Source organism: Heterodontus francisci, chromosome 32 (assembly GCF_036365525.1).
Source record: "Heterodontus francisci isolate sHetFra1 chromosome 32, sHetFra1.hap1, whole genome shotgun sequence".
Lineage (NCBI taxonomy): Eukaryota > Metazoa > Chordata > Chondrichthyes > Heterodontiformes > Heterodontidae > Heterodontus > Heterodontus francisci.
Genome location: NC_090402.1, coordinates 30,829,926 through 30,850,129, shown reverse-complemented (window position 1 = coordinate 30,850,129; position 20,204 = coordinate 30,829,926). Strand labels below are relative to the sequence as shown.

General features: G+C 41.3%; 1 protein-coding gene across 1 annotated transcript in view; it reads right to left on the bottom strand.

Annotated features, from left to right (window-relative positions):
- LOC137347736 (multiple epidermal growth factor-like domains protein 9) overlaps nt 1–20,204 on the bottom strand; it is a 317,937-nt gene that overhangs the window by 123,789 nt on the left and 173,944 nt on the right. Inside the window, exon 3 of the mRNA XM_068012633.1 lies at nt 4,993–5,132. Within this exon, the coding sequence (XP_067868734.1) occupies nt 4,993–5,132 (140 nt within the window). The remainder of the gene's footprint in view (nt 1–4,992; nt 5,133–20,204) is intronic.

Genomic DNA, 20,204 nt, shown 5'->3' with positions numbered 1-20,204 from the left:
CTTCCATTTCACAATTGTCGTGTCAATTACAGTTTTACATTTACAGCAATTGAGAATATTAACGATACAGTTCGAGGGGTTTCCCATGGATCCAGCCCCTCAGTCCAGCTTGGTGGGGGAACCTTACACTGTGGTCTTTCCCCATTGAGCCTTTGCTGCGGCTGCCCCAAGCTTTAGTGCGTCCCTCAGCACGTAGTCCTGGACCTTGGAATGTGCCAGTCTGCAACATTCGGTGGTGGACAACTCTTTGCGCTGGAAGACCAGCATGTTTCGGGCAGACCAAAGGGCGTCTTTCACCGAATTGATAGTCCTCCAGCAGCAGTTGATGTTTGTCTCGGTGTGCGTCCCTGGGAACAGCCCGTAGAGCACAGACTCCTGTGTTACAGAGCTGCTTGGGATGAACCTTGACAAAAACCACTGCATCTCTTTCCACACCTGCTTTTCAAAGGCACATTCCAGGAGGAGGTGGGCGACCGTCTCTTCCCCACCACAGCCAACGCGGGGGCACTGTGCGGAGGGGGCGAGACTTCGGGTGTGCATGAAGGATCTGACGGGGAGGGCCCTTCTCACCACCAGCCAAGCTACGTCTTGGTGCTTGTTTGAAAGTTCTGGTCAATTTCTTGCTCAGTGAGTGACTTTTTTATTCTTTCATGGGATGTGAGCTTTGCTGGCTCGGCCAGCATTTACTGCCCATCCCTAATTGCCCTTGAAGGTGATGGTGATCTGCCTTCTTGAACAGCTGCAGTCCGTGTGGGGTAGGTACGCCCACAATCCTATTAGGGAGGGAGTTCCAGGATTTTGACCCAGCAACAGTGAAGAAACAGTGATATAGTTCCAAGTCAGAATGGTGACTGACCTGGAGGAGAATTTGCATGTGATGGTGTTTCCATGCGTCTGGAAACTTGTCCTTCAAGGTGATACAGTTCGTGGAATTGGAAAGTGCTGTCAAAGCAGCCTTGGCAATTTGCTGCAGTACATCTTATAAATGGTACACACTGCTGCCAATGTGTCCAATGGTGGAGGGAATAAATGTTTACGGTGATTAATGGGGTGTGAATCAAATAGGCTGCTTTGTCCTGGATGGTGTTGAGCTTCTTGAGTGTTGTTGGAGCTGCACTCATCCAGGCAAGTGGAGAGTATTCCATCACACTCCTGACTTGTGCTTGTAGATGCTGGACAAGCTTTGGGGAGTCAGGAGGTGAGTTACTCACCGCAGAATTCCCAGACTCTTGCAGCCACAGTATTTATATGTCTGGTCCAGTTAAGTTTTTGATCAACGGTAACCCCAGGATGTTAAAGGTGGGGGATTAAATGATGGTAATGCCCTCGAAAGTCAAGGGGAGATGGTTAGATTCTCTCTTGTTGGAGATGGTCATTGTCCGGCACTTGTGTGGCGAGAATGCCACTTGTCAGCCCAAGCCTGAATGTTGTCCAGGTCTTGCTGCATGTGGACACAAACTGCTTCAGTATCTGAGGAGCTGCAAATGGTACTAAACACTGTGCAATCATCAGTGAACATCCTCACTTCTGACCTTATGTTGGAGGGAAGGTCATTGATGAAGCAGCTGTAGATGGTTGGGCCTCGGACACTACCCTGAGGAACTTCTGCACTGATGTCCTGAGGCTGAGATTATTGGCCTCTGTTACGAGATTGCTTCTGTTTCTTTTGTAAAATATGTTAAGGACTACTATTTGAATTATGGACACTGATTCTTCGGAATTTTAAAGAGATTGCTGAGCTTTGTTTTTTTTTTCAAAAGTCATCAGAAGGTTTGGACTGCGTTTGAACTGTAAACAGTTACTGGAAAGCACCTGTTTTCAAATAATAACCCAGCAGTGGTTGTTTTTGACTTGGGGAGATGTTTACGAAGGAGTGACAGGCCAAGATTTATAGATGTCACAAGACTTGACTTCTGGAAGGTTTTAGTTTCAGTTTGAACTGTTACAAGAGTGAGTTAATTTTGTCTGCCAGAAAAGAACAGCTCAGTTCTCTCTCTTGAAAACAAACCCTGTATATTGTGTGGCAGTTTCCTATTTCCTCCTGCATGTTTGAAGAAGCCTTTACATATTGAATGTGTGGGAACTAAAACCATGTTGCTGCATTCCTGCTATAAAAACTATTTGAAGCCTTTGTAGCTGCATCTCTTGGAAAGCCTACTGAAACTGATCTTCAACATCACCAGGACAGAACTGTTCTGGGAAGCTCCTGGTGACAGCCGCCTTAGCGCACTTTTGCCGCCTAAACAAATCAAAAAACATCTTTCCATACCTTCTTTTCAGTCTAAGTGTTTTTTTTCCCTTCTGTTTTCTTTGTAACAGCTGTCAACAAAAATCCCTTTTATTTTTTCCCAGTTAACTGGTGTGTGAGGGGTTAGGATAAATAAGGGGCTTTAATATTTCAATTGGTGTATATGTTTTACTTCATTATTGGTTAAGTCTTGGTTTATAAGTAAAAATGTTGTTGTTTATTTAAGAAACCTGGCTGGTGTGCTTTATTCTGGGGAAAAACAGAGTATATGATTGACTGTATCAGTAAGTGGGGAAATGTAAATATATGTTGTGACCAGTGGCGAAGTGGGACTAGAATAAACAGTGCACTCCTCCCGCCTCGGTCATAACACCTCCAACAATCACAACCATCTTCCTCTGTGCTAGTTATGACTCCAACTAGTGGAGAGTTTACGCCCTGATTCCCATTGACTTCAATTTTGCTAGGCTCCTTGATGCCAGACTTGGTCAAATGCTGCCTTGGTGCCAAGGGCAATTACTCTCAGCTTACCTCTGGAATTCAGTTCTTTTTTCCATGTTTGGACCAAGGCTTTAATTAGGCCTGGAGCTGAGTGCCCCTGTTGGAATCAGTGAGCATCAGTAAGCAGGTTATTGCTGAGTAAGTGCTGCTTGATAGCACTGTCAACAATGTCTTCCATTGCTTTGCTGATGATTGAGAATAGTCTGGGGCTGTAATTGGTCAAATAGGATTTGTCCTAGGTTTTGTGTACAGGACATACCTGGGCAATTTTCCACATTGTCAGGTAGATGCCAGTGTTGTAGCTGTACTGGAACAGCTTGGCTAGGGGCACAGCTAATTCTGGAGCACAAGTCTTCAGTACTACAGCTGGGAAGTTGTCAGGGCCCAGAGCCTTTGCAGTATCCAGTGGCTTCCACCGTTTGTTGATATCATGTGGAGTGAATCGGATTGTCTGAAGACTGGCATCTATGATGGTGTGAACTTCAGGAGGAAGCTGGGATGGATCATCGTGATTGAGTGGTGGGGCAGTGTGCCTGGTAGGAGAATGCTGTACTTCAAAGAGAAAAGTAACTGGACCACTCTTTGGGCAAACAGTCATGCAGTGGTGCCAAAGAGAAGTCTGTGGTCTAGATCTTCCTATGTTCCTCAGCAATTGAAGATATATGGCAACCAGAAACAGTGGACAATCCACTATAAGGGGACATATTATCAGTATATCATACTGATAATATGATTCCCCCACTCCCTTTGCCCCACTATTCAGCCTTCAGCTGTCTAGCCAGTGGCTCTCAAACTTTTTCATCCATAGACAACTTAGATGGGCAAAAGTCCTACCCCTACCCGCTTTCACCCCACCGCAAAAAACTGATCAGAATTAATGAGAACTTATAGAAACTATAAATATTTTGCTGCTTTTTCATTACTAAATGTAATAAATTTATGTGCATTTTTAAATTAACTATGATAAATAAATTATTAATTAATGCCAGAAACAAAAGTATGGACATTTTCATATTATAAACTTTAATACTACAAGAGAATACCTTTTTGAAACATTCTAATAATTTATAACATCATCTCACTCTTCTGAGAAACTGATACTTATCTTACATCTATATTAATCGAACAAAATCAACAGTAATATAAATCTCGCTTATAAAACTAAATTGTTGTTGCTTGTGCTTATGACAACTCGTGCTGTGCACGCAGAGCTGGTCTGGTTGTATGAAGTCATGTGAGTGGTGGGGGTGAGGGATCTGGCCTGGTCTCTCGTACAGCCTCGGCCAGGGTGTTGCTCATCAGTGACTTGTGTTTCGGACCAGCCTGCTGACCACCAGTGGTCTGTTGACCACCCTTTGAGAACCACTGGTCTAAGCCCTAAGGTCTGAAATTTCCACCTGAAACCTCTCCAGCTCGCTCTCCTCTTTTTAAGTTTCTTCTTAAAACCTACCTTCATCTTTAAACAAGCCGTTATCATCTGTCCTATTATCTCCTTCTTTGGTATTTTACAAACATAAGTTGTTGTCAAAGTTTCACAAAGCCTATTGGCCAGTCACTACTCTTCAAAAGATTTGCTTTTCCCTCATTATCTCGTGAAGAACTCTCTGGTACTTGGTATAAAATTCTTACAGAAGGACTCTTCAGCTTTGCACACACCAGATCTATTAATGAAATTTCAATCAAGTTAAATGATGTACCTGTCAAATTTTAAGCTATGCTCTATGCTGTGTTGGAGAATTTTTTTTTTAGTATAATTATAGGCTTTTTTCCCCCTCTCAAATTGGGGTGTAGCTAGAAAGATCATTTTAAGTCATATAACCTTACTAGTGGTTGCAGGTCCACACTATTGGTTGAAATGTCGTAAGGGAAGCAATTTTTGACAGTGAATCAAGATTAATGCATGGCACTTAATTGTGTTGCAGAAGTGTGATTTTTCTCATAGCGTGTTAGTACAAATATGCTTAATAAGCCAGGTGACGACACTGCATGCCACACCTAAAATATTTAGATTAAAGCAAAGTAACTCCTCAGGACTTTGCAATAATATTGCAGTTTATTCTCCAGCTATTTTGTACCAATAATATCACAATAGGTGCACCAGCTAACAAAACTGTATTTGTTAAATGGTTAGAAGCAATATATTTAAATATGCGAATGACAGATAATGTTTTCTGGAAATGCACAAAATCTCATTTATTAACCATCAACATGCCATTACCTATTGAGAATTTCAGAGAGCTTACCAGTTATGTGGTCACATTCCTTTGAGAGGTTGTTACATTGACAGGGTCTACATCCAGCTTCGTTGAACTTGTAATGTAAGGTCTGACACTGGTTACATTTCAGACCAGATACCCCTTCTTTGCAGTGGCATTTTCCAGTGCTGTGGGGGCAAAGAACCATAATGAGAGCAGGCCAGTCATGGGAACATGATCATTAGTTTCCACATAACTAGTTATGTTGTTTTAAATCTATTGCTTAGCCTCTATTAATAATTCTGCCAGTTTTACAGAAATCTACATTAAATTCATATTAAACAACTCATTTCAACATAAAAAATAGAAATTTGCAGTGTTTTGGTGGTCTACCCTAGATTTGCTATAAACAGTGTTACGCCCAATGTGTTTTGTTGAATGGTAATTTTGTTTAATCCACTGACTGGAGATCTGATTTAAAAAAAAAAGACATTTAAAAAAGAAAAGCTTAGTATGGTCACCTAGTTTACAACACTGTATTCTACACTGCAATGCTGTGAGTAGAGAGACGAAATGTCTGCCCAGTCCAAAGAACCAAGACCCAGCAAGTTTAATGCAACTACCTGTTCTCTCAGCAATGACTGAGTGACTGTCATGTGACAAGCCCCTCCCCATCTGGTGTTTTTTTCTCTGCAGCAGAGGAGAAGCAACTGGACTCTGACATGAGCAGACCCTAAGTGGGTGTCCCTTTCTCTCTCCAATCCAGCTTAAATGCCTTCAAATCCTGTCTGTTGACTGATTAGCTTTGCATACTCCGGCTACTATCAGGAACCCCATTGGAGGAAATCATCTGCATCACTGCCTCCAAAGAGACCAACGAAACCAGTCATCTACCTCTTCGAACTAAAAGCCTCAGGACCACCGAATTCAGCTAGAAGCCAGCCAAATCACCAAACGCCACAGACGGAATACCCTTCTGTTTTATTGACTCTAACTCAACCAATCTACCTTTCCCCACTCTATAAACTATTTGTTTGTGTGTAAACCTCTAGTGTGTGTGTGAGTGAAAGTTGGCATGTTGTTTATTATTTTTATTAGTTTGGTTTAGATACAATAAAGTTAACCTCTTTCTTTGTTAACTCAAGAAAACCTGTCCGATTGGTTCTTGTTATTATCATAGCAAGTGAGTAATCAAATACCTACTGAATTGGCCAGTACATCCACTTTAAAAAAGAATTAAAGCTGTTGTGGTCTAACAATGAGAGGGAAAAGAGGGAAGCCCTTCAACCCCTCCTCACTTGACCATAACAGCAGTGATTTAATACCCAATTATGTACAGCTATGTGCAATGATCTATCATTTTCTATCTATACAACTGATGAGTGACAACGTTTTGAGGGCTCTGGTCACTTATTAATTGAATTAAATTTTAAAATGCGGATTGGAGAACACTATTTGGAAATATTTAGATTCTATACTTTCATAACTTTCTCACACGTTCCATCTTCTGAATATGTGGATGCATTGAAGGTAAGGAGACGAGCAGTCCTCTGAAGGGCTGATCGATTGTCCAAATGATTTGAGAGGCCTCTCCAATAAATCTTAAAGGTACTGTGATAAATTTTAAATTGCAATTTTAAATAAATTCTGAAAGAAATCAGTTATGGTTTAGCTCCATCATCAAGTGAGTTGATTTTCAAGACTAATGGCTGCCCAAAATACATAGAAAATACATAAATGAGAAAAAGTGACAGAATTCACTTAGTACTGTTATCCTGGTCATTACTTTGAGTCAGTGCTGTAGGTGACTGACTGAGTCTCCCACTAAAGCCAATAATAGAGAAAAATAAAACAGAAATCTTTGCATCCTCATTGGCTACAGGTGAGGTCCCAGAGGACTGGAGAATAGCCAATGTTGTGCCTTTGTTTAAGAAGGGTGGCAAGGATAATCCAGGAAATTATAGGCCGGTGAGCCTTACGTCAGTGGTAGAGAAACTATTAGAGAGGATTATTCGGGACAGGATTTACTCCCATTTGGAAACAAACAAACTTATTAGCGAGAGACAACATGGTTATGTGAAGGGGAGGTTGTGTCTTACTAATTTGATTGAGTTTTTTGAGGAAGTGACAAAGATGATTGATGAAGGAAGGGCAGTGGATGTTATCTATATGGACTTTAGTAAAGCCTTTGACAAGGTCCCGCATGGCAGACTGGTACAAAAGGTGAAGTCACACGGGATCAGAGGTGAGCTGGCAAGATGGATACAGAACTGGCTCGGTCATGGAAGACAGAGGGTAGCAGTGGAAGGGTGCTTTTCTGAATGGAGGGATGTGTTCCGCAGGGATCAGTGCTGGGATCTTTGCTGTTTGTAGTATATATAAATGATTTGGAGGAAAATGTAGCTGGTCTGATTAGTAAGTTTGCGGATGACACAAAGTTTGGTGGAGTTGCGGATAATGATGAGGATTGTCAGAGGATACAGCAGGATATAGATCGGTTGGAGACTTGGGCGGAGAAATGACAGATGGAGTTTAATCCGGACAAATGTGAGGTAATGCATTTTGGAAGGTCTAATGCAGGTGGGAGGTATACAGTAAATGGCAGAACCCTTAGGAGTATTGACAGAGAGATCTGGGCGTACAGGTCCACAGGTCACTGAAAGTGGCAACGCAGGTGGATAAGGTAGTCAAGAAGGCATACGGCATGCTTGCCTTCATCGGTCGGGGCATAGAGTATAAAAATTGGCAAGTCATGTTGCAGCTGTACAGAACCTTAGTTAGGCCACACTTAGAATATTGCATGCAATTCTGGTCGCCACACTACCAGAAGGACGTGGAGGCTTTGGAGAGGGTACAGAGGAGGTTTACCAGGATGTTGCCTGGTCTGGAGGGCATTAGCTATGAGGAGAGGTTGGAAAAACTTGGATTGTTTTCACTGGAACGACGGAGGTGGAGGGGCGACATGATAGAGGTTTACAAAGTTATGAGCGGCATGGATAGTCAGAAGCTTTTTCCCAGGGTGGAAGAGTCAGTTACTAGGGGACATAGGTTTAAGGTGCGAGGGGCAAAGTTTAGAGGGGATGTGCGAGGCAAGTTTTTTACACAGAGGGTGGTGAGTGCCTGGAACTTGCTGCCAGGGGAGGTGGTGGAAGCAGATACGATAGCGACGTTTAAGAGACATCTTGACAAATATATGAATAGGAAGGGAATAGAGGGATATGGGCCCCGGAAGTGCAAACGGTGTTAGTTTAGGCAGGCATCAAGATCGGCGCAGGCTTGGAGGGCCGAATGGCCTGTTCCTCTGCTGTACTGTTCTTTGTTCTTTGAATTGATGCCTGTATAGTGTTGCTGATTTAATACATGACACAGCCATTCAATAAGTATCACTTCTTGTTTAGCTCGGTACTTTCCTTTAATTCTCTACTATACAGTAAATCCAACACAGGCCAGGTAAAAGTAATCTCATTGATATTAGGCTAAAACCTTATTTGCTAATTAAGAAAATATCTGGAGATGGTTGTAATGGATGCTATTCTCTTATTTGGGGCTTCGGTTGCCCCTCCAACTGTGTTCATTTAAAAAAAAAAATCTCTAATTTGATTATAGAAAAGCCTAAAAGTACACGCTGTAATTGGCTGAGAAGTTGTGTAAAACATTTTCAATTGTCATGATATCTATACTGAGGTTATAAGTGGTGTCCACAAAATTGCATAACCCTGGAATATTACTGAGAATGTTACATGTAGGTTATGTGGCCTCTGCATGCCTTTAGGTTAACATTCTAGAGTGACTAACGATTATGGATTTCAAGTCTATTTATAGATACAATTTGTATGATTATTGACAACAACAAACTCAAATCTCTATGTGAGGAAGGTGAGCACACCAGTGATCTTTTGTTAATGATAAATCATTAACATGATAAAAGCTTAATATGTGCAGGCCTTCTCTTTCATTACTGACTAATTACATGCTTTTCACTAAGAACCTTCTATTATTCTGCAGGAGAGCTGCTGCTGAGCAGAGAGGGGCATCGTAACCAACAACGGAAATAATTTTATATTGAAGTACCGGCACACAGCTTAATCTAAAGGTAATTTGAGGCTCAGATGAATGTACAGCGCATCAACTGTTTAATGTGGTGTTCAACTCCATTTCATCTCTATCAGGATGCATAATGATAGGAAGTGTATACCTTCCCATTCATTCTTGTTTCAGTACATTCCACAGTGACAGATTCTTTGAAGTTCACTTTATGCTAAGTGACTTTTTTTTTTACAAACTTTCTTTCAGCATTTATTGAACTATACCACTCAAGTGTATTTTATTGGCAGACAGCTATGAAATTTATTTATCTTTCAGATTTTGTTTCATTTTATGATTTCAAACTGAGCACTTATGTCCATTTCCAGGAACATCTTGCAGGATTTAGCTTGTTTTTTTTTATTCAGGTGTCAAGGGCTCGATGCTACACAATGTATAAAAACTTACACTAAACCAGTGCACACTCTAACAGGGATTACTGACCGACTGAAATCACAGTAAATGTCCCTGATACAGTCACAAATAAATTCTACTTTGAGATCAATACATAGTTTCTCACCCTGGGATACACATTATAGAAGGGAACTATCTTTCGGCCAATCTGAGCCGACTACACGATATATTGTAACTGTACTCTAGACAGTGAAAACGACTGCCCATTTTTTAAAAACAGGTGTTCTTATTTCAAAATGCTCATTCTGTGTACTATAAAAGTTTTCAATACGAACATACAAATTAGGAGCAGGAGTAGGCCACTCAGCCTACTCAATAAGTTCATGGCTGAACTGATTTCTCCACATTACCACCTACCCCCGATAACCTTTCACCCCCTTGCTTATCAAGAATTTATCTACCTCTGCCTTAAACATATTCAAAGACTCTGCTTCCACCGCCGTTTGAGGAAGAGAGTTCCAAAGACTCACGACCCTCTGAGAAACAAATTCTCCTCAGCTCTGTCTTAAATGGGCGACTCCTTTTTTTAAACAGTGACCCCTGTTTCTGGATTCTCCACAAGGGGAAACATCCTTTCCACACCCACCCTGTCAAGACTCCTCAGGATCTTATATGTTTCAATCAAGTCACCTCTTACTCTTCTAAATTCCAGCGGATACAAGCCTAGCCTGTCCAATCTTTCCTCATAAGATAGCCCGCCCATTCCAGGCAGTAGTCTAGTAAACCTTCTTTGAGCTGCCTCCAAAGCATTTACATCCTTCCTTAAAGAAGACCAGTACTGTCGGCGAGACATTGGTCGTCTCAATTTCTCTGCCCCCCCTCACTCACTCTAACCTGTCCCCCTCTGAACTTGAGGCACTCCGTTCTCTCAGGTCTAACCCCGACATGGTCATCAAACCTGCAGACAAGGGTGGTGCTGTTGTTGTATGGCGTACCGACCTCTACCTTGCAGAAGCTCAACGCCGACTCACAGACACCTCTTCCTACCTCCCTCTGGACCATGACCCCACCACCGAACATCAAGCCACCGTCCAAAGGACTGTCACTGACCTCATCTCCTCTGGAGATCTTCCCTCTACGGCTTCCAACCTCATAGTCCCACAACCCCGGACAGCCCGCTTCTACCTCCTTCCCAGAATCCACAAACGGGACTGTCCCGGCAGACCCATTGTGTCAGCCTGCTCCTGCCCCACTGAACTTATTTCTTCCTATCTAGACTCTATCTTTTCCCCGCTGGTCCAGTCTCTTCCCACCTACATCCGTGACTCTTCTGACGCCCTACGTCATTTTGACAATTTCCAGTTTCCTGGTCCCAACCGCCTCCTCTTCACTATGGATGTCCAATCGCTCTACACCTCCATCCCCCACCAGGATGGTTTGAGGGCTCTTCGCTTCTTCCTGGAACAGAGGCCCAACCAGTCCCCATCCACCAACACCCTCCTCCGCCTGGCTGAACTTGTTCTCACATTGAACAACTTCTCCTTCAACTCCACGCACTTCCTTCAAGTAAAAGGTGTCACTATGGGTACCCGCATGGGTCCTAGTTATGCCTGTCTTTTTGTGGGATATGTCGAGCATTCTTTGTTCCAGTCCTACTCAGGCCCCCTCCCCCAACTCTTTTTCCGGTACATTGATGACTGTATCGGTGCCGTTTCCTGCTCCCGCGCCGAACTAGAAAACTTTATCAACTTTGTTTCCAATTTCCACCCTTCTCTCACCTTTACATGGTCCATCTCTGACACTTCCCTTCCCTTCCTCGACTTCTCTGTCTTCATCTCTGGGGATAGGTTGTCTACCAATATCCATTATAAGCCCACCGACTCCCACAGCTACCTCGACTACACTTCTTCACACCCTACCTCCTGTAAGGACTCCATTCCATTCTCCCAGTTTCTCCGTCTCCGACGCATCTGCTCTGATGATGCTACCTTCCATGACAGCGCTTCTGATATGACCTCCTTTTTCCTCAACCGAGGATTTCCCCCCACTGTGGTTGACAGGGCCCTGAACCGTGTCCGACCCATTCCCCGCACCTCTACCCTCACCCCTTCCCCTCCCTCCCAGAACCATGACAGGGTTCCCCTTGTCCTCACTTTTCATCCCACCAGCCTCCATATCCAAAGGATCATCCTCCGCCATTTTCGCCACCTCCAGCGTGATGCCACTACCAGTCGCATCTTCCCCTCCCTTCCCCTGTCAGCATTCCGAAGGGATCGTTCCCTCCGCGACACCCTGGTCCTCTCCTCCATTACCCCCACCACCTCGTCCCCGTCCCAGGGCACCTTCCCCTGAAATCGCAGGAGGTGTAATACCTGCCCATTTACCTCCCCTCTCCTCACTATCCCAGGCCCCAAACACTCCTTTCAGGTGAAGCAGCGATTTACTTGTACTTCTTTCAATGTAGTATACTGTATTCGCTGCTCACAGTGTGGTCTCCTCTACATTGGGGAGACCAAGCGCAGACTGGGTGACCGCTTTGCGGAACATCTCCGCTCAGTCCGCAAGCAGGACCCTGAGCTTCCGGTTGCTTGCCATTTCAACACTTCCCCCTGCTCTCATGCTCACATCTCTGTCCTGGGATTGCTGCAGTGTTCCAGTGAACATCAACGCAAGCTCGAGGAACAGCATCTCATCTACCGATTAGGCACACTACAGCCTGCCGGACTGAACATTGAGTTCAATAATTTCAGAGCATGACAGCCCCCCATTTTACTTTCATTTTTAGTTATTTTTTCTTCCTTTTTTTTTTACATTCTTTTTTTACATTTTTTACTATCTTTTTTTGCATTTATTTCATTTCATCTTAGTTTGTTCAGTTTGCTTACCCACTGTTTTTTTCAGGTTTGCACTTGCTGCTGTTCAATATTCAGTATATTCACACCTAATCTGTACTAATGCTTTGTCTTTCAACACACCATTAACATATTGTTTGCCTTTGCTCCGTGACCTTTTGGTCAGCTATGTGGCCTGGTCCAATCTGCACCTTCTCCTTTGTTATCTCTTGCCCCACCCCCACCTCACTTGCTTATAATCTGTGACTTTTCTAATATTTGTCAGTTCCGAAGAAGGGTCACTGACCCGAAACGTTAACTCTGCTTCTCTTTCCACAGATGCTGCCAGACCTGCTGAGTGATTCCAGCATTTCTTGTTTTTGTTTCAGATTTCCAGCATTTCTTGTTTTTGTTTGAGACCAGTACTGTACACAGTACTCCAGATGTGGTCTAACCAATGCTCTGTATAGCTGAAGCATAACCTCCCTACTTTTGTATTCAATTCCCCTTGCGACAAACGATAACATTCTATTAGCTTTCCTAATTATGTGCTGTACCTGCATACTAACCTTTTGCGATTCATGCACTCGGACACCCAGATCCCTCTGCATCTCAGAGCTCTGCAATCTCTCACCATTTAGATAATATGCTTCTTTGTTATTCTTCCTGCCAAAATGGACAACTTTGCATTTTCTCACATTGTACTCCATTTGCCTGATTTTTGCCCACTCACTTAACCTATATATATCCCTTTGTAGCCTCCTTATGTCCTCTTTGCAATTTATTTTCCTACCTATCTTTGTGTCATCAGCAAATTTAGCAACCATACCTTCAGTCCCTTCATCTAAGTCATTTATATAAATTGTAAAAAGTTGAGGCCCCAGCACAGATCCCTGTTCCACACCACTCGTTACATTTTGCCAACCAGAAAATGACCCATTTATGCCTGCTCTCGGTTTCCTGTTCACTCGCCAATCTTCTATCCATGCCAATATGTTATCCCCTACACCATGAGCTTTTATTTATTGCAATAACCTTTGATGTGACACCTATCAATTGCCTTCTGGATATCTAAGTACAATACATTCACCCGTTTCCCTTCATCCTCAGCACATGTAACTCCCTCAACGAACTCTAATGAATTGGAATAGGGAGTTTTTATCCAGCTTCCATAATAGCAGAGAAAGCGCTCTGTCCCTGGGGTAGAGCCATTCAAGCATTCAAACCCAGAGATAGAGCAAGTTCTCTGCCACAGCGGATGCTGGGTAAACAGTTCCCCAGCCCATAAAAACTTTCTTTCATAAAACTTGCTGCTGCCTCACACTAACCAGCATGCACTGACCTCATAAGAATTTGGCAGCAGGAAGGTACTAAACTTTAAGAGGACATGCCAGTGACCACAACTCAGTTCCAGATACAGCAGCTTTGCAACAGGCTGTGTTCCATGTTTTAAAGCGTAAAAGGGCTTGGTGTATTGAAAGCTGTCTGTAGTTCGTACTTTGCGAATGTCTGAGGTTTAGAGTGCCTCTTGTATATTTTACCATACAAGTTATTTGGGTCTCTCAATAAGTGTCCATTTTTTTGCAGGATTCCATTTTTTGGGTGTGTACATTTATACAGGTTTCTTTACATATAGGCAAGTTCACTAGGTCTTGGTTAAAGTTACTGGTTGGGATGATCTCTGTCAGCCATTTCCCCATCTCAGAAGAAATTGTGAGAAAACATATCTGGGAGGACCTATTGCCCCCTGAAAAATACTCCTGTATACTGAAGAACTTTGGAACTTTGTGTAGCTAAAGCTAACCTTTCCATCCAGCTGAAAGACATTAGTGCAGAGGGAGAGAGGCAGCAGGCATATTCTGGAGGGTCATATGACTTAGAAATAGTACCAGTGTATCATTACAAGATGTAAAATCCTATAAATATTAGACGGGGGCGGGGGGGGGGGGAAGATTTTGGGTATTAAATATATCCAATTTCTGTGGGTTTTTTTGACATGAGAGACACTGGCAAAGTTGCATCCTTAGTTTAATTCAATGGCTTGCTAGGCTAATTCAGAGGACTTTGAGTCATATGTAGGCCGGACAAGATAGGGGTAGCAGATTCCCTTCCCTAAAATACATTAGTAAAACTAATGTATTTTTACAATAATCTGGTCATTCTTTTATTGATGCTAGTATACAAATTTACCAGATTTATTAAATTTTACACATTGATAAAGTTGAAGGTGCAAGATTACCAATGCATGTAATGCCATCGAATAATTTTATTTTTGTACAGTAAGAAATTAACAACAATTAGTCTGTATAATGTCAGTTTTTTGTATACACAAGTGCTTTTTTTAACGTTGTTTTATATTTTTCTGTATTTATAATTTTATTTTGTAGTTTATGTACAAAAATGCAATTGTCAATTCATTTCAATGTAAATGCATCAAAACCAGATGTCTTGAGTTGATGCTGAGAAGCTCTCAGGCCTCTAAATTGCTGGTCCAGAACTAATATGGCTATGCTACTGGAACCATGACGTAAACGTTCGAATGAACTCCCAGTTTTCTTGCATCTTAAAACTAACATTGAGTAGCTGGATGTATTCCAACTCTGCATGTTATCATAAATACCAATCATCAGCGTTTTACACAGCCAGTCAGAATTTTGCGTCTGGTGTCTATATTTGCCGGTAAAAATCAATATGTCAGGCGACCAGGTATATCATGATTTTACCTTCTCTTTCCTGTCTATCTCATCCTTGCACTCACTGTCAATAAAAACCTATTGTCATTGAGCCCCCTGGTCAGTAGAATTTGGATTTTTATTTGGGTCTAATTTCACGCTACACTGGTACTCAGAATAAAATGCACATAAAATAAATACAATTTAATAGGTTTAGCAAAATCATAACTAGTGGGAAAGCAGCAATGAATAATAGACCACCAAAATTTAGAACTCTATTCAAAAAGCTTTTGATCCACTAAATGTGAGTTTATGCTTCTGTGAATATTCAATTACAGCTCCAGAGATATGAAAAATTGCAGAAAAATCCCATTTTAAAACGTCAGCAAAGGTTTCATGAAAGCTCAGCTTGTCCCAAGTGCCCATAATCACAGCCATTTGTCAACTGTATCTTTAAATACTGTTAAACAGGCAAATATCCATTCACCAAAATGAGGAAGCCTGTGACATTATCTGATCCACAACTGTTTTATTGTCAATTCACAGTCCAGTCCAGTCCAGTCCAGTCCAGTCCAGTCCAGTCCAGTCCAGTCCAGTCCAGTCCAGTCCAGTCCAGTCCAGTCCAGTCCAGTCCAGTCCAGTCCAGTCCAGTCCATATCAGTTCTCACTCTTCCCTTCTGCACTAACTCTCTGTTCAGATGTAACTCCCTGAGTAGGGAAAAACTCAGTTCTTAAATGCAAACTGCAATGAGCATCACCTGCTCTCTATTAACACTGAATTAAGTCCTGTTTCATTAAAGGGACCAGCATTTTGAATCTGGACAAAGTGCCAAGCTTAGTCAAGTGCTCAAAAACTGCACACAACTGTTTTTTTCAAAGGCTGGTAACTGCAATTTGTGGGCCTTTTTAATATTTGATAACTTCAGTTTACATTAGACAACAAAGAAGGATAAGCCTTAGGAAAATGTGTATCAACCTGTTATGGCTAATAGGCTTGACACCACAATTTACACTATCTTCATAGCTGAATTTCTCCAAAGACCAATGTGGTTTCTTTCCAGCCTTATAAACAGCTATTTCCAGGATTGAACTAGTTTGTTGGTTCAGTTGTCTATTGGCAATAACTCACGGCATAGTGCGAGTATATTGGTATTAAGTGCTGTGTTACTGGCACAGAGCTTGAAAGAGCACCATTCTCTGGAGTGTCATTAGTCCTGGACCGGAATAACAGCCCTAAGGTTATATCCATGGTCACGTAATAAAGTTGCCTTGCTGTTTGTTCCTGCAGTTTGTAGTTAGCGCCATTATATTGAACGCCCACACGTTACAAAATTCATAGATTCTGATCAGTTCCAATGTACTTTTAAAATAAGCAATTTGTATATAACTTTTTAAAAAGCTGTAATGCATTTTATCACAGTCATCAACAATTTATGACTGGCATAGCTGCAATCCCACCTGACAACCCAAAGTGAAATAAAGGGTGTTAAAATGGAAGGGGCCATAGAAGTCAGCTTCACCACACCAGGACTGTTTTTGGAATAGTTTAAAAAGTGCTTTGCATCTGTGAGATTATTGAAGATTACAATGATAAATAAGCTGAACAATTACCATAGGCACCGTTAATGTGCAGTTGACAACATTTTCCATTTAAAAACCAACGATTCAATTAATCAAATGAAATATTCTCTGGACTAACCAGCAAAATGATACACAGAACTCAATTGCATAACCTAATACTCAGCCTTGCTCCAAGGAGTGTTTAGAATAATTGAAAACACAACATAAGTCTACTACAAGCCAATAAAAGTACTTCAAAGCATTCACTCCTGTTTTTCACCAAGTTGCTCCAGGGTGTTATTCAGTTTAACTTTTCCTATTACAACCATAAAGTTGATAAGTTAAACGAGCCCCCAGTAAAATTTCGGGCAAAGGAAATATTTGGAAATTCCAGGACCAAAGTTCAGTCTTTGTTCTCTGATGCTCCAAAGAGGTTTCCTGTTTTTGCCTTTAAAGTCATATTTCCACCTTGTAGTGAATACATTTTGCCTGGAGATATTTACCCATGTTTAAAATTAGTTCCATCTTGAAGTCTGTTATGCTTAATACATGATTTACATGATTTTTGCTGCTTTATTTGATACACAAAAGAGTAGGTAGAACCAAGATGCCTTAGCTACATATTATGATCAGTGCATAGAAGAAAGTAAATAATGGGAGGGCACGTGTTTAGTCCTAAAGTTGATGCAGATGCATTCCTCAAAGTAAATCCTTGCTTCTGACCTTGCTGATCATTTCTTGAATACATTCAGCATTGTGGTGATTTTTCTGTGGATTACATTCAGTTGCAAATGAATTAACAAAATAACAACTTACAATTATTTCATAGAATTATATAGCGCATATAGAAGGAGGCTATTTCACCTATCATGTCTGTGCTGGCTTTTTGAAAGAGCTGGCCAATTAGTCCCACTCCCCTGCTGTTTTCCCATAGCCCTGCAACTGTTTCACCTTCAAGTATTTATCGAATTCCCTTTTGAAAGTTATTATTGTATCTGTTTCCACCACACTTTGAGGCAGTGCATTTCAGATAATTCAGTGCATTAAAAAACAATTCTCCTCATCTCATCTCTGGTTCTTTTGCCAATGATATTAAATCTGCCTTCTGGTTACCAACGCTTCTGTCAATGGAATCAGTTTCTCCTTACTTACTCTATCAAAACCCTTCATAATGTTGAATAGCTCTATTAAATATCCCCTTAACCTTCTCTGCTTTATGGAGAACAATCCTAGCCTCTCCAGTCTCTCCACGTAATTGAACTTCATCCCTGGTGCCATTCTCGCACTGTCTCTTAAGGCCTTGATATTCTTCCTAAAATGTGGTGCCCAGAATTGAACACAATACTGCAACTGGGGCCGAACTAATCTTTTATCAAGGTTTAACATAATGTTCTTTCTTTTGTACTCTATACCTCCATTAATAAAGCCAAGAATCCTGTATACATTTTTAACAGCCTTCCTGCCACCTTCAAAGGTTTATGCACGTACACCCCAAGGTCTCTGTGTTCCTGCACCTCCTTTAAAATTGTACCATTTAGTTTATATTGCCTCTCTTTATCTTCCTACCAAAATTCATCACTGCACACTTGTCTGCTGTAAATTTCATCTGCCTTGTTTCTGCCAATTTCACCAGTCTGTCCAGATCCTCGTGAAGTCTGTTACTATCTTCCTCACTGTTTACTACATTTCCATGTTTCGTATCATCTGCAAACTTCAAAATTATATTCTGTATACCCAAATCCAGGTCATTAATATTTTATCAAAATGAGCAGTGATCCTAATACCAACCTCTGAGGGAACACCATTGGACACTTCCTTCCAGTCTGAAAAACACCCGCTCACCACTACTCTCTGCTTTCTGTCCCTTAGCCAATCTCGTATCCATGGTGCCACAGCGCACCCTTAAAAAATGTTGTCTAATAAAAGGAGATTTTATTTTCCTTGCACATCTGATGGAAGTTAGGGGGAAATGGATATTAATGGAGAAAAATAAAAGGCTGAGAAGGGACAGATATTTTTGGCCAGAATGATTGTACTGCTGAATAATTATTTGGAACTGCACTGAGTGAAATGTTGAAAGAAACCAAAGATTCCATTTATATGAAACAGAATTATCCAGCAGGATTGTCATTTAAGCATTTTTACATTGTAGTACCAGTTTCAATCAATCACCTGCCTAGCACCACTGTCTCCTTTCATAATTGCAACCAGTTATGCATCAGAAGCAGAGCCCATGAATCTGCTGGCAAGTTATAATGCCCATGATAAGTAGATCTCCACTAGCATGGAACAAGATACATTTGGCAGTTTAATGGCGGTGTTAGAATGTAAAAGCATCTTTAAGGTCTTTACTTTTAAGCATCTTTAAACTGCCTGAGGATTGGAGCTGCCAGTTTTGTGTGTTTACCTATGATAGGTGGAGGAGCTGTGGATGTGGGATGCCTATATAGGGGAAAGGGAAGAACAACCAATCTCTCACCTCTCCTTTATTAAGTTTTGAGCATCATTAGAGAAGAGGGCCACGGTTCATTGAGCCCAGCCACTTGCTCAAATGGAATAGCATCCAAGAATGTGAGAGATAGAGGGATAAATGTGCAAGTTTTGAACCAGTACCTAAGCCTGGCATCTTAAAACTGTTTATATGTCTATCACTGCAGTTAAACTGCTCAACCTATCTGTGATTTTATATTCTCACTTCATACTTCACTCTTCCTCTTTCCTTTTTCACTTGTCAGTCATGTATTTATCAAATTTAAAGCATCAGTTTTATTTTTTAAAAAACACTTCCCAACTACTACTTTGTAAACATTATGTTCCCAAATTGGCTCAAGTAATGTAAATGGGCATTGGGACATTTCCCTGTGAATTCAGCCCCTTTCATTCATAAAGTCCATTTTATTACCTGTGCAAAGAAAAATATATCATAGCTCACACAGTATGTAGCCCCATAAATGTAACAATAATTGTCTCCACAAAATCTAGTGTTTTCCAAAATGCATTAAAATCAAATCATTAATCCTCTCCTGTGGCCCTCACTACCACCCATTAATTTCATGGAGCATATTGATGTTCCATGGCCCCATTAAGGGCCGCTGCATAGAAAAGAATGGATTGAAACCAGAACAGCTTTCAACCCTCCTCTCCATGTCCTGAAATAGAGCATGCCATACACAAAATCCGACATCAGGGAATGACTTTAAGGTTGTAATATAATCACAGGGTTTGAATCACAGCGATAACCTATCAAAAACTTAATTCTCTACTTTCACCATCACCTGGGCCCTTCAGTCACAGATCAATAGCTCAGCCTGTTTTAAACTGTAACTGATAATCAATTAGACTCAAAACAGTTCTGTCGTTCAGAAAGGACTGATGCAACCTCATTTCTTTTTGTAAGCAGTTGGATTTGTACATATTGTTGGGTTATTTGTGTGTCAAAATTCTTGGCTTTGAGAAAGTTGAGTACAATACTTCATTGACCTCCAAATGGCTTCCATTTTCATGGAAAGCATGTTGCTCCTTTGGAATTTCTGATGGAAACAATCATGTCATTGCAAAAATTTGGAAATGCAAGATGTCTTTTAGTTTAAAATTTTGTACCAATGAGCATCAAAATATCATTTCAGATTTTTAAAAATTGAATGTTGCTGAAATGTTTCCTGCACAGGCTTAAATAGTCTGCTTCCGTGATTCTGTAAATGGAATTGTAATGGATGGAAAATCATGAGCTGGGCGTGCAAAGTTTCACAATTTTTGAAGT